Below are 13,790 nucleotides of genomic sequence, written 5' to 3' on the forward strand. Positions count from 1 at the left end.
ACTATTGCTGTTAGGTGATCCCCATGTGGTGTAAATGACAACAACGATGAAGCTACCACTGAGCTAGACACAGTGAGGATGTTGAGGCTGGATGAGACTCCATCCAGGGCCTATCTGGACCAGACCTGAGCATTTTTCACAGAGGAGCACTAGCTGACACTTTAATAGGAAAATTAAATAGGAAGGTCTGTAAATAGTGATTTGGTATAATTTCAGCTGAAACAGTGTTCCAGACAAATTATCAAGAAGCGGCTAAAAAGCTTCTACAGTACTTCACTGCAACATGGCCCTATAGTCTTAATTTTTTCATTTCCTGCTTTAACTGGTTTCCATTGAAACTACTTGCTATATTAAGCTTCCAAATATTAGGATAAGGATTGCTAAATGGATAAACAATTAATTTTAGCCTGAGGCCTTTGTTAAGTTTTCTGCAATGCATCTGATGTATTTCAATATGTACAGTGGCCCTAATCCAAAGTGTACTTGAGTGAATGGGTATATTTCCATTAGTGTCAACAGACTTTGGAAATAGTCTTATGTCAAACAGTAAGTGAGCTGCAAAAATAAAGTGAGCTTTCTCATAGAAATCCAGCCTGACTGACCTCACCTTATAATGACAAGATGCTTCCTGAGTCTTCTGAGTCTTTCCTTTTTTTTTTTTTTTTTCACATTCATTTAAGTATCATTCTTCAAAAACATGTTTCAGTTGATCTTTCAAAACCAACCTCCCCAAAGACACTTGTGGAAATTCTTTGTCACAGCCACATTATTTGGCATTTTATTGTGATGACAAAAGCCTGTTTTAATCTTCTTTAGACATCACTCATTTTTGGAAATGAAAAGCCAACCCTGCAAAAATACACTTTTTCCTTTCCAAAAACCACTCAGTCACGTACTTGATTCAATCTCTACTCAAGACTGTACCTAAAATCCTTATGATACTAGTGGGATTCTGGATAGGCTTCACCATTATCTTGAATGAGGTTATTTTCCTGAAAGCAAGCCTGATGAGATGTGTGGGTAACATATTTTGCTCCCCATCAAGGTATAAATGTGGATAATAAGCAGTACACACATACTGTCATTTCTAGCATTCACAAATACATTGCAGAGTCACTTTCTTTACTGAGGCCAAATAATACATAGTCATAGCATTACTTTTTTGACTCCTCTATTTTTATGACATTTTGACAGTACCTGTGGGCGGATGGTGTTATTTCCTTTTCCAACATTGTGAACAATCCCAGAGATGCAGAGCGGACCGGCAAATCCAAGCAAGTCAGCCAGAATACGGAACGTGCTACTGAGAAGTAAGGGTCTTCCAAAAGCGCAGCAGAGAGCACGCCAAATTGATCTGGATCCTTGTGGAGATGATGACCTTTTGTTCTGTTCAGAATAAAAAAAGATTAGTAAGGATTATGTTATGTATTAACCCTGGGTCTGATAAATTATTGGTATTTTTACCCCTCCTTTAATTCATTGACAACCATTGCACTCTAACTTAGAAAAGCACAGGAACTACAATAATTGTTTCTTTTGTTTTTATAGAGTCAGAACAAAGCATTAATTTGTACTCTCCTCCACGCCACATAAAGAACCATTATTTCTTTTCTACCCTTAATAAGGATCAAATAAGTGTGGTGTTTGTTGCTTGCTGGGGGAGAAAGGAAAAAAAAGAGGGAGAGAACTGACAGGCTTTTTGTTCCTGTGAACATAGAAACTGGAAACCTACACTCTTTTTAGACAGAATGCAAAAGCCTTTTCCTAAAATCCTGAATACACTCAGCTCCCACCAGGGAGTCAAGCAGAATTTGAGCTGAGGTAGTTTCAGCGCTGAATTCTCCTACAAACTGTAACTGAAATAACATGGAAAAAAAAAAAAAAAAAAAAAAAAAAAAAAAAAAAAAAAAAAAAAGAGTCCTGCAAGGCCTCATTAATATTGACTCTGTAATTGAATGATGCCAGGGTCTTATTAGGAGGAATGACAATGGGGTTCAGCAAATACAAACTGTAATTACTTTCCACATCAAAATAGAGGCCATATGCATTTTAAATGCATTCAGCCAGTAAAGTGTTTGACATGCACGTTCAGGTAGGGAAATTTCATTATTTGTACCAGGTACAACCAAGTGTGTGATCTCTTTGTATATGGAAAGCTATGCTAATGGATACTTCATTTGCATCATGTCTGTTTATATAATTTTATACATGCTCATAGCATAAAAAGTAATGAAAAACGTAAGCAGTGAGTAAGCAGACTGACATAATTCCATGCTTTGCATACCTTCTGCGCTTCAAAGGCCTCATTAAGGCGAATATAATTGGTCAGAGCTCTCATAGCAATGGGAAGCTTGCCTATAGTTTTCAAGTCTATTGGTTTTTTATGGGCCGTCTTGATGAATGTGTTCATCCACCAGTATGTTCCTTTGGATAACAGATTCACAAATGGCTGTAGGAATCGAACGCCAAGGTCCTGGAGATCCTCAGGAGGTTTAACTTCTTTAGGAGTTTTGAAGAAAACATACCTCTGAATTTCAGAAAAATACCAAAAGAATCACACTAAATGCATAGAAAATTAAAATCCACAAAGAATAGATAAGAGATAAAGGACATAGCATATAGTCAATGAATCAGTCTTGATTTCTCAAAAGTACTCAAGGAATTCAGGTGTTCAAATTCAACCAATACAGCAATCCAGTTTCCTCAGTACTGGGGAAAATCAGAGGCATTCAGTCTAGAAATAAATAATCCTAAACATTCACTAATACTTTGTTTATGGAGTACAAATTTGCATATTTGTAGAAAAATAAAAAACCCCTCACATATCAAACAGTACAGCCCCAGCCTCTTGCTCTGAGTTCCAGACAGCGCAACATGGGACATACTAGCTTATGCACAGCCCTGAGGTTACCACAGTGGTTCATGTTCCATACCATACCGCCTCACATTTAGTTAGCTCAGAACATGGAGCTACCTCTGCTGTCCTGAATGGGTCTGGAAAATCACTGAACTAGAGAATGCACATAGTACTAACAAATGTTTTCATTGGCTTAAATGTCAAAAGAGGAAGGTTAGACTGCTGCTGATTTCCTGTTGTCAAGATAAAACTTTCCAGCCATTCATTTTTGGGAATGAAAAGCCAAGCCTCTTAAGAATACACATTTCCTTTCCGAAAAGTACTCAATCACATATTTAATTCAATCTCTACTCACAACTGTACCTAAATCCTATTAATCTTAGTAGGATTTCTGTATATGCTTCACTGCTACCTTTTCTCCAACAACAGTTGGAGAAAGAATTCACAGATCCTAGAAAAAATGGTGATGGAGTTGGGAAAGGCTATCTAGGGGAACAATGGGGACAGGGGAAGGAAAGGAGAAGGTACAGTTGGGATTGAAAGTCAAACAAGCCAATCTTCTGTCTTCTGGAAGAAGATGGAGGAAGACAGGAGAAAAAAGGCGAGGCCAATGTCTGCTGTTTCCACTGCATAGAGGCCTCACCTCTTATTATTACTTTCTCCCCCTCCGCCCTCGCACCTCCTCTGCCTCAGCAGTGGCCAGCTCTCCATGCATCCCAGTCCCTTCCTTCAGCAGCTACGGCAACAAGCCTGGCTCTCCAAAGTCTACCATAGATATAGCATTAAAAAAAAAATCCATACTTCTGGCTAATTAATTTTATGCATCAATGACATCCTTTAACAATTAAATCCAAACAAACAGAACACAAAAAAAGACGACAATAGCCAGTGACAGTTTTTTTTCTTCCTTGTGGCCTATAATTCCACAGCGATTATATCTCATCTAATTATGCATTTCCATTATGAGGTTTATGAGCAAGTGTCTCCAATATCACATTTGAATTTCACTTCTCCCACAAGACAATCCATTGTTTTTCATTTATGAGATAAATACTGAATGTCCAGCATTGAGGTTATTACTCTTTCTTTCAAAAATGTTACTGAAAAGTCTGCTTTTAGACATATTTTTGTCTTGAGTTATCAAATAGACAAAATACCCCAAGAAAACCACAAAAGAACAAACGTGATAGATGCAGCTCACATTGCTGAATGCATTACCGGAAAGAGTTCACACACTAATGTGAGGGAAGCAGCAAGAAAATCTACATGGAAAAGTTTCTCTCCCTCCTGAGACTAAGTTTAATTTGTGCACACAGTTAAGGGAGGGACAGGTGAAGGGAAGAACTTTGGCATTTATCTATCCAGCAGTCTCCAAAGCCGCATCCCCGTTTGGATTACGACTGCAGACCCTACAGAGGACGAAAAAAATATATACGTAGTTGGGAGGCTAGACAGCATCCCCAGTTGTCCCAGTAAATCACTTACTGTGATTGCCTCCTGGAAAATGAGAGATGTTTTTTGTGTGTCTAAGATATTCTCCAACAGAGAAGACAATTCCTTTCACCAAGTCTTTCCTTGCATCAGAAATACTTGTTTCTAATGACTGAAACTGTGAATCATAATAAACATTTTTAAAACAAACTTGAACAGATGAAATTCATCTTAATTTAACTACAATGGAATCTGGCATTTTTTTAAATTATGGATTCATCTAGCCTAATAAAGTTGGGTTAACCTTTGATTCTCAAATATATTCCTATTTCTAGGTGGGTTTTTCTCTCTCCTTTAGAAATGCATTTCACAGTAAGTACCCAGGAAGAGGAATAGAAGAAAAAAAACAACTGACAAAACACAGAGAAGTAGACTTTTATGATACTAACTTACCCTCACCCTGATGACATTGATTTCTACAGCTAGTAGCATTCCATACAGAACAACCAGGAGTCCTGTGAGGCAAAATCGAAGCTGAGAAAATCCAACCCCATTATCACAGAACTTTACAAATTTGATGGTTTTAGTTATGAAAGCTAAAGTCCAGTAGAACAGCAATGCTGCAGGGGGGGGAAAAAAAAAGTTAATCAGCTCCACAGTTGCAAAAATATACAATAGCAGTATTAAATATTCATTGAGAAAGAATGCAACAAGAATATATAAAACCAGAGAGAGGCCTTTCTCATGGCAAAACAGAAGCCTAATTCAATTCCACAAACATGAAAATATTAATATAATGTTAGTTCCAAATTCCTTTCCCATTAGATTTAGTGATACTAAGTTTCACAAAGTGAAGTCTGCTGACGGAAATTTCCATTTGTTGTAAACATGCCTCTGCATTAGGAGTTCAAGGGACGGAGTTGCCCCACAAGTGAAGGTGGCTGTGAATGATGCTCTTCAAATTTGGTCAATGCTATAAGACTGCTATGACTTAGGCTTGAAGGAAAATTGATCTCATTCCCCCTGCAAATCTCTGGGATGTATGCAGGAACGGATATTAAAATATTTGCTCCAAAATGCTGCTGCACTATTGTTCAACACAAATTCCATATATATAATTCATAATGCAGATACACAGGCACATCAAGGAAGAGTGTTCTGGCTTTTGTAAAGCACAATTTTAACTATTTAGAGTTCTACTGAACTTCTTGTCTAAAAGTGCTACTGTCATTTATCAATAAATAATCCCTGCAGTAAGCTCTGGTGATTTGAAAACACACTCCTTACCATTTGCCACGCCATAAACCAGGTCCTGTTCCTCATTCTCAAGGATATACCTTTTAGCGTTATGCTCTTTTACACGAATCTTTCATTGCTGCTCTATCTGCCATGGTGCAACAGCTGGAATCCGCTCTAGTGACCAAGGAAAATGTGGATATGCTTTCTGAGTATCTTGCTGCAACAATAGTGTCTTCAACCAAGACATTAGGAACTGCAAGTCTAACTTACCAATATGGACAATCATCAGGAACTTGCACAAATTTCAAAGAATTTGTGGCGTTCCAGCTGCCTTGAGGCACCCTAGAAAGCCCTGTGGAGATGTACTGTGGAGCTACCCTTTCCAAGTACAATTAACTTCAATACAGAGAGCCTATATGGGATTTGGGGCTGACAATCCTGCTTCTGTGGAAATTGATTTCAAAACATTTAAATGAGGACAGTAAATGGAACAGTACAGAAGTACTGGGCTTTAGGACATTTACCAAGAGAGTCTATCTTCCTCTAAAATTAATAGGCCAGTTTGTAAAAAGAAAGTCCTAAGAGGTCAGGTATTTCAGCTCTGTATTCTAGTGGCTGATGCAGTTGCAGAGAGGAGTTAACAGACATACTTGCAGAATCCCTCTTATAAAACTATAGCCTTCTTATGTCAGGCTTCCTACCACCTTCCCAACTTATACTACATCAAATTTAATCTCCTCATCCTGCTTCACATTGCTTCCTACCTTTGAGGCGTTATTCCTTCCTATTTGTGATACGCTTGACTCAAAATCTCACTTAATCCAAGACTACATTCCACATTGTTTGTTTCACTCTTCTTACAATGGGCTGAGAATGCATCCTTCTCAGAGTAAAGAGAACTTGCACAAACACAGGACACTGAAAATCTGCACCAGCAGAGGATACTTGAAAAAAACCCACCCTAACCCAACTGGTATCTACGCAGAGCTCTTGGAAGAAGAAATAAGAACTAGCAGAGTCCTTCACCTATTTAGGATTTAAATAAGGGTCTATACATGGTCTTTTTTTTAAATTATCATTTTATTAGAACATTCTCAGGTGATAACTGACCTCCCACTATCATATCTCCTAGAAGCATTTGAACTTATTTAGCTTCTCACTATTGAATACAAGTGTATGTAATCTAATCTGGCGGATGTTCACAGAAATCTAGAAAACTAGATTACTGTCAAGAATGGCAAGGCAGTCCTCTAATTATAACTGGTTAAAAAAAGGTCAATTTTCTTAAATAAAAAAATTCACATGTGTTCCCCTACTACTATCCCTTTCATATTAAAAACCTCAAAGTCCTATTGTTAATTGATAATTTTCTCCTACTGATTAATTTTGGAGGTTTATTTATTTATAAAACAAATAAGCACTAACTTAAAAAATAGTGCAATCAGATGCTACCATTCAATTACACATTTTGAATGTCGAGAAAGCTAGCAGATTTCCCAATTCAGTATGAAAACTATTCTAAAACACGTCCTGCTAGACTGTATAACTGTTATGCATCCATTCTGCACCACTGTGCAAAGAGCACCAAAATCAGCGTTATTACGAGAGTCCCCCGGTAAACAGTGGAAAAGCTATATTGGTTGAAATAAAATTACATGTCAAAACCATACAGAGAAAAACAGATTCAGACCAAATCAAAGTGTTCCAATAACTTGGACACTCAGCTGGGATTTTGGACTCAATCATTAGCTTCAGAGAATAAATATTCCAAACCCTGCCAACTTTTTTTGATAAGAGGTAATAAGAATGACTACTTCAAAATATCCAACAGTCTGGGCATAAAGCTGAAAAGCAGGATCAGTACAGGAACTTCGCGTCCTTGTCTCGCATACCCCAAGGGAATGTGCTAATCCCTAGGTCTGTTGTGGCATCTGCCTCTTGAAGAACTACAAACAGACTTGGTTTCTTTAAGGTATAGAGTGAAAAAGATTTTAAAAAAGAAAACATCTCCAAGTTTCACAGGATTGGAAAATTTTATCCTGTTCAGAATTAATGAACAGACCTTTAAGGGTCTTCTGAACTGCATCAATGAGAGTTTCCCCACTGGATTTAGTAACTTTTGGGTAAGACTCTGTTAGCCTTTGCTTTATACAGCTTCCTACTCTTTCAAATGTAGGCATTGATCCTGCAGCTGAGACAGATGATGCCCTGTAGTTAGGTGGAACTTCACTGCTCAGAAGTGGCAGAAGATGCCACATCAGGTCATTTACTTTACTCTGTGCGTGTACTATTAGATCTCTGCTACAACATTTTAGTAACAAAGAACCCTCTTTCTGTTTCCTCTCTCATACACTTAGCAAGAAGTTATCAACAACTTAAACTTTTCCTCATGGTTCCCATTTACCTCATTTGCATTAGGCTCTAAAAGAAAGATGCTTCATGGCCACACTGCATGCAGCAGGTTGATAGCTGAGCATAGGTATAATTTAACTGTCTCATACTGGGCTAATTTGTATAAAATTGTCATCGCCTAGTCCCAGTTGTCAACACAGAGTAGCTGCGATTAACATTGAAAGATGATGATCCACACAGTTAGGTAACAATACACTTGTGCTGTCAAGAATAAAGGATGGAGACTTCCAGAAATGTCTGTCTGAGGTTCTCTCATAAACACGGGACAATGAAAAGAAACACAAACCCAAAAATAAAATAAAAATCGAAGACCCTCATCTTGTGAAGACTTTGGATTAAAATTAAAGATCAGACCAACTAGTGGGAAAGACTATGGTGGTTTGATTTTCCTCTTTTGCCAAAGAGTTAGCTATTAAGATTAGATGTTCTAAAGGAGTCTGTACCTTGGAAATTCACAATTATTAACTTCAGTATCAGTAACACTTACTTAAGTATTGGTATTCATCGGTGTAACTGTTCATTATTCAGATATTGTCTAGAGCTTATCCAGCATTAGCGCTCTAAATACTGAACAAAATTACCATAAAAGAGAAATCTCTGCAGAGAAGGGATTATGCAAAAATGGGTAATCAACTACCAGTCATAAATTTGTGCTATCCTTCTCAATGATTTAACAGCAGAAATGTGGTAGCAACACTAAATTATTAAACACTGCATTATACATCTGAAATCGCAAAAAAAATAACCCCAAGAAAATCACTGCTTGCTTTCCACAGGTGATTGTAACAGGCTAGCAAAACTCGGCCCGAGACATAACATCTAGCCCTGTGAGAAGGCAGTAAATAGATTGTGTTGACTTATTAAAAAACTAAATGACCCCACCTGGTTATAAAAGACAAAAAAGATCCTACTTAGAAGAAGGATGTGAGAATAAAAGCAGTTCCAAATGAGAAGACATAAAGGTTGCCAAAGCCTGGATAGAAATCTGAAGTTTTTGAAGAAGAACGACTATTTTTTTTTAACAGGGGTTACAGGCTCTTTCAGCAGAAAAGGATGCCTGCTTACCACAACAGGCAGTCCAAAATAATCTTTATTATTTAAAAGCTTTCTCAAATCCAGTCCTTGCTGAGTTTTTACCACCTGACAAAAACTAGAACAGAACTTTGATACACAGAGCTACAATGACACAAGACAAACCTTAGCAGGATCCATTAATACAGAAAACCAGCACAAACAACATTTGATGAGCCAGGACCATCAAAGAAATAACAGCTAACAGGATGACTAAACATGTAGACATCCACAGTCTGCGATCTACTTAGAAGTAGAGAACATCTCACCAACTGTATGACTGTCAGCAGTAATGGATTTTCTATAGCTAGCTAGAGTTTATCTACAAACTTGCAGAAAATATATAGTGTACTAGGTATTTCTTATAGATAGCATTTTCCGTTCAAAAGGCCTTAAAGCAGTTTACAAAGGGAGTTTTAGAACAGGAAACAAGAACGAGCAGGCAAAGTAATATATCCAGGGTCATACTGGAAGTCAGTGATGTCATTCATTTCCCTTGACTCCCCACATATTTCAATAGACCACACACACGAAGATGGCTTCAATCCTAGTATCATGCTTCAATGCAACATCCTGGCAAGCAGGGGGATTTGGATAGCTTTTAGAGTTACGAGTTTGATGTGCTACTTTTCCCACAAATCCAGTTTTTGCTAGAGAAGCCTTTGGCCCGTTAGATCCCCGAGAACACTATACAGAATACTACTAGAAGTTAAAAGCACTGAAAACAATGAACTGTTTCAGGAAAACTCAGAACTGAGTCTGGCAATGGCAACTGGCAGACCAGAATATAGGTGTATCTTTATCCACGCAAGCTAGCACTGAGACTGCAATGACCTGCCACAGAACAAACAGACACACAGCACCACAATCACATTTCCAAGTCTTGTAAGTTGCGAGACGTACCAATTAACAACTTCGGGAAATTGGATGTTTCGATATTATGGTAATAGACAACCGATGTGATGGCCGCCAAGAATGCCATCCCAGCCGGCATGTACAGGTGTAAATGGCGCGATTCTGAAACCCTTAAAAAGAAAAAAAGTGAACATCTATTAAAATCAAACCCTCTTAGCTATTTAAATGCTTCCCTTTTAATTTATGAATTGCATCCTGTACCCAGCCCTGACATAGGATTTTCTAGAATGAGTTACGGATGTAAAGCTCTCCCATTTTCAACTGGATTTATGCTCCTAAATCACATGGTTGGATTTCAGATTTCTCCCCTGTGCTGAAGACAAAATGTGCGTACTCCTATTTCCTACTGAAATCAATTGGAATGTTGTTTAAATTAGGATAAGCAGCTCAGCTCCAAAATGACAAAAGTTAATTTAAGCTAAACTAGTTTGGGAGCTGTCCATCAAAATATGTAGATAAGACCAACTGACAGCACAGTTTAAGATTTGTTACAGAAACATTTTATGGAAATGTTTCATTTTCTTTTTCCGGTTTGGGAGAAAGAACAGCACACAGCACGGGAATTACTTACAGTGAGTTCTGTTTTCAGTGATTGCAAGCCAACAAATAAATCCTACAACAGAATCATATACCCTCAGGTTTTGTCCTATAAAGCAAAACTCTCCTAACACTTTGCTTCAGGTAGCAGCGGAGCAGGTTCTGCCAACTACAGCTCTTTGGTAATTTGGGAATTGTGAGGCAATGTTGTTGGTTTGCGCAGGGGTGGGTAGAATCATGTTTTCCCCCCCTCTTTCCTCCTTCTTGCCACCTTCTCCTCCCCTTCTCTTTCTTTCACGAAAATAATGGAGTGTCCTGTGCTGTCAAGAGGCACAATTTCCTCTGTCTCCCAACCAGGAGAAGAGGCACCAAGAGGAACTCTTCAGGACACAAACACTCAGGGAAATTCACACATTGTCCTCTGAACCTTACGGAAAATAAATTAGCATCTCTGGATTTGTTCTTACTGCAGCAAAAGCTACCTTTGTGTATTTTGGAAAGAGAAAAGGGGCTGTTCTGTCAAGGAGCTGGAGATCATCACAGGACATCACATGTCTGAGAACACAGCATCCCAAATATCTAACAAATCCATAGCAGCTCAGGAGGACCACTTGGACCGCTTCCTGCATCTGCTCTAGGAAAGGGAAGCCCTCTCTCACACAGACATTGTGGTGAACTCTGCAGAGCTGGCTGGAGCCATGCTGACAGCCTGTGGCATAAACACTTAACTCCTCTTGTTGACAATGAGGTGTATGTGTAGACAGCAAAATGAGAAAAGATTCTCCAGTCTCTGCATTCCTAGTAAGGCCAGGGCTTTTTTGTATATCAGGGCTGAATTCTCAGCAAGGAAAAACAAAGGAACAGATTTCTTCAGACAGCCTAAGCTTCAGTAGGTAATGCTGCAGGAGTGGGAGGTTCTTTTTTTAAAAAATGTATTTATTTCATAGACAGAAGTTGCTGGAACCCCCCTATATAACCGTATCTCCAATAGGCTGCATCTTTTGCTGAGATGCAAAAGCCTTTGGCACCCAATTGCTATCAAAAGGACTTACCAACATGATCCATTTTGGTCTTACAAAGCTGATGAGTCTCAAAATCTGCTTTTATACACTGGAGCACTCACTAGCCTACGGAGTGCTCAGGAGGCACGACTGTGGGTTGGCACTCCCCCAGTACAGCTAGGAGCTTTGATTCTCATCAGGTGACACTTATTACTTAACAGCAGCATTCTGAGTCAAGTTAAACAGCAAATAAACATAAAGAGAGGGATTGCTAGAGAACAAAATAAACCAGAAAACTCAAAGCAGATTTTGCTCTGAGCATCCCACACCCTGATAACTCTGAATAAGCATGAGAAAAATTCCTTTTTAAAAAAAACTGGCACTGAGAAACATCCCCCTATTTATATATGTTTAAAAGAAGTTATAATAATAATTATGATAATCAGTTTTTACAGCAGAATACTGCAGTGCCTTTCACACAGGTTGGTGGACTGTTTTTGGCAATAGATGGCTAAACAACGAGGTCTTATGCTATTTGATGAGGAGCTTTAACTTTATAATCCTTGTGTTGCAAATTCATAATAGTTATGAAAATCAGAGGAAGATGATCATAGTCATTGTTATACAACATTAGTTTTTTTCCATGATAAATCCCTCTCCTGTAACACGTTTCACTTGGAATAATTTTTCCCCACGGATTACTGTTTAAACACATCTAAGTTGAATAACAGATGATGGATCATGCTCATATAACATGAGCTGCTCTGCTCCAGGTAACAGATCAGCGTGTACTGCACAAACATCAGAAGAAACTCCATGGGGTGTGAGATAAAGCCCAATAGATCCACTCCTTTTATTAAGATGAACAGGACTCTGTTTAGGGGGGGGAATGGTATGACCCACTGTGCACATGGGAGTTCTGCCTGCGTAAAGGCTGTGGGACTGTGTCCTTGGACATAAAACAGATCATGAAAATGTCACCATCTGCTTGAATTGTTAGGATTTATCTGTGACTACTCTTTGGAAAGATAGTGTCATTAAGCTGAACTAAAAATTATTAAGGTCAGTTGTGCATGTGTACATAACTTGGCAAAGACTGTGGAATTTCTGATACAAGGTCGGTAGGTTAATCACCAAGAATACAGATTACGTGTTTATAGCCACAAAGAATATGGTCTAGATGAGAATTTAGTCAGGGAGAAAATACCTACCCTGAAATCTTTAAAATGCTTGGTGCTATCAGGAGAAGGTAGCATACACTTACCCATCAGACACTATGCCCTCTGCAATTTCACACACCAACACAAACAAGAGGATAAAAGTCAGGATCCAGCGTAAATTGTGGCCAGGAAAATGAAGCCATGTGCTGTGATGTATATGTACTTTGGAACTCTGGCTTCCCCATCCTAAACAGAAAAAGAAAATTATGAAGAGCTTTCTTAACAACACGAGAGACATACAAAGCTCCTGCATACAGAAAAGCACACATGTAACAAACTAGTGTACTAGAATTGACACAACTATGTTCTTAAACATACATGTATTTGAATATTTTCAGAACTGTCCTCTCATCGCTTTACTTCATATGGAATAAAATCAACAATGCAGACAGGACACAACCTTACATTCCTATACTTTTAGCAACTTACTATCAAGTAGTTACATACATTAAACATTTTTTAAATATATTAACATTTTAAATGAACAACAAATGAACATTTTGACAAATACACACAAATGCTATAATACCTAATTTTCTTCAATAAGTCTAATTAAGAAATTCACATCTTAAAGTAACAGATTCTCTTGATCTAAATAAAATTTAGCAATACTGAGAAATGCCAGATAAACACAGATTACCCTAAGCAGTTCTTCAGCTGACCCCATTTTAACAGTTGTGCTGTTATTTCAGCACCGGACTTTTTATGATCAACAGAAGCGAGTGTTGAATCACACGGCTCGTGCCATGGCTATCTAGAGGACAGACCAGGCAGAGGAGAAGGGTACTCAAGGTAGTAACAGCCGCATGTATTAAACCACCGGGCCACCTACTGGTAACCCCAGTTTTATGTTATCAAATAATATCCGCTGCAGATACGGCAAGAGTTACGGCAGCCGAACAGCCCTCCTAGTCATTACCAGTAATGAGGAGGGCTGCCCAGCTGCTGTAACTCTTCAGTAACTGCAGGGAATATTATTTGATAGTGTTAAGACTTCCTTGCCGGGTTTTCTAGTTTTTAATAGCACGTTTATTTTCCCTTCCCACGCTGCTAGTCAAACCCTGCAGGCAGATCCCGCAGCCTCCCCCAGCATCCAGCCAGCCCCTG

At 38.5% G+C, this 13,790-nt stretch overlaps 1 protein-coding gene across 1 annotated transcript in view; it reads right to left on the reverse strand.

Moving 5' to 3' along the window:
• ABCC8 (ATP binding cassette subfamily C member 8) overlaps positions 1 to 13,790 on the reverse strand; it is a 107,541-nt gene that overhangs the window by 83,591 nt on the left and 10,160 nt on the right. The window contains 5 exon segments of the mRNA XM_035891035.1: positions 1,198 to 1,386; positions 2,285 to 2,527; positions 4,742 to 4,908; positions 9,914 to 10,035; positions 12,728 to 12,869. Of these exon segments, the coding sequence (XP_035746928.1) occupies positions 1,198 to 1,386; positions 2,285 to 2,527; positions 4,742 to 4,908; positions 9,914 to 10,035; positions 12,728 to 12,869 (863 nt within the window).

This window comes from Egretta garzetta, unplaced genomic scaffold (genome assembly GCF_000687185.1).
Source record: "Egretta garzetta isolate BGI_Z169 unplaced genomic scaffold, ASM68718v1 scaffold133, whole genome shotgun sequence".
In the NCBI taxonomy this organism is placed as follows: Eukaryota; Metazoa; Chordata; class Aves; order Pelecaniformes; family Ardeidae; genus Egretta; species Egretta garzetta.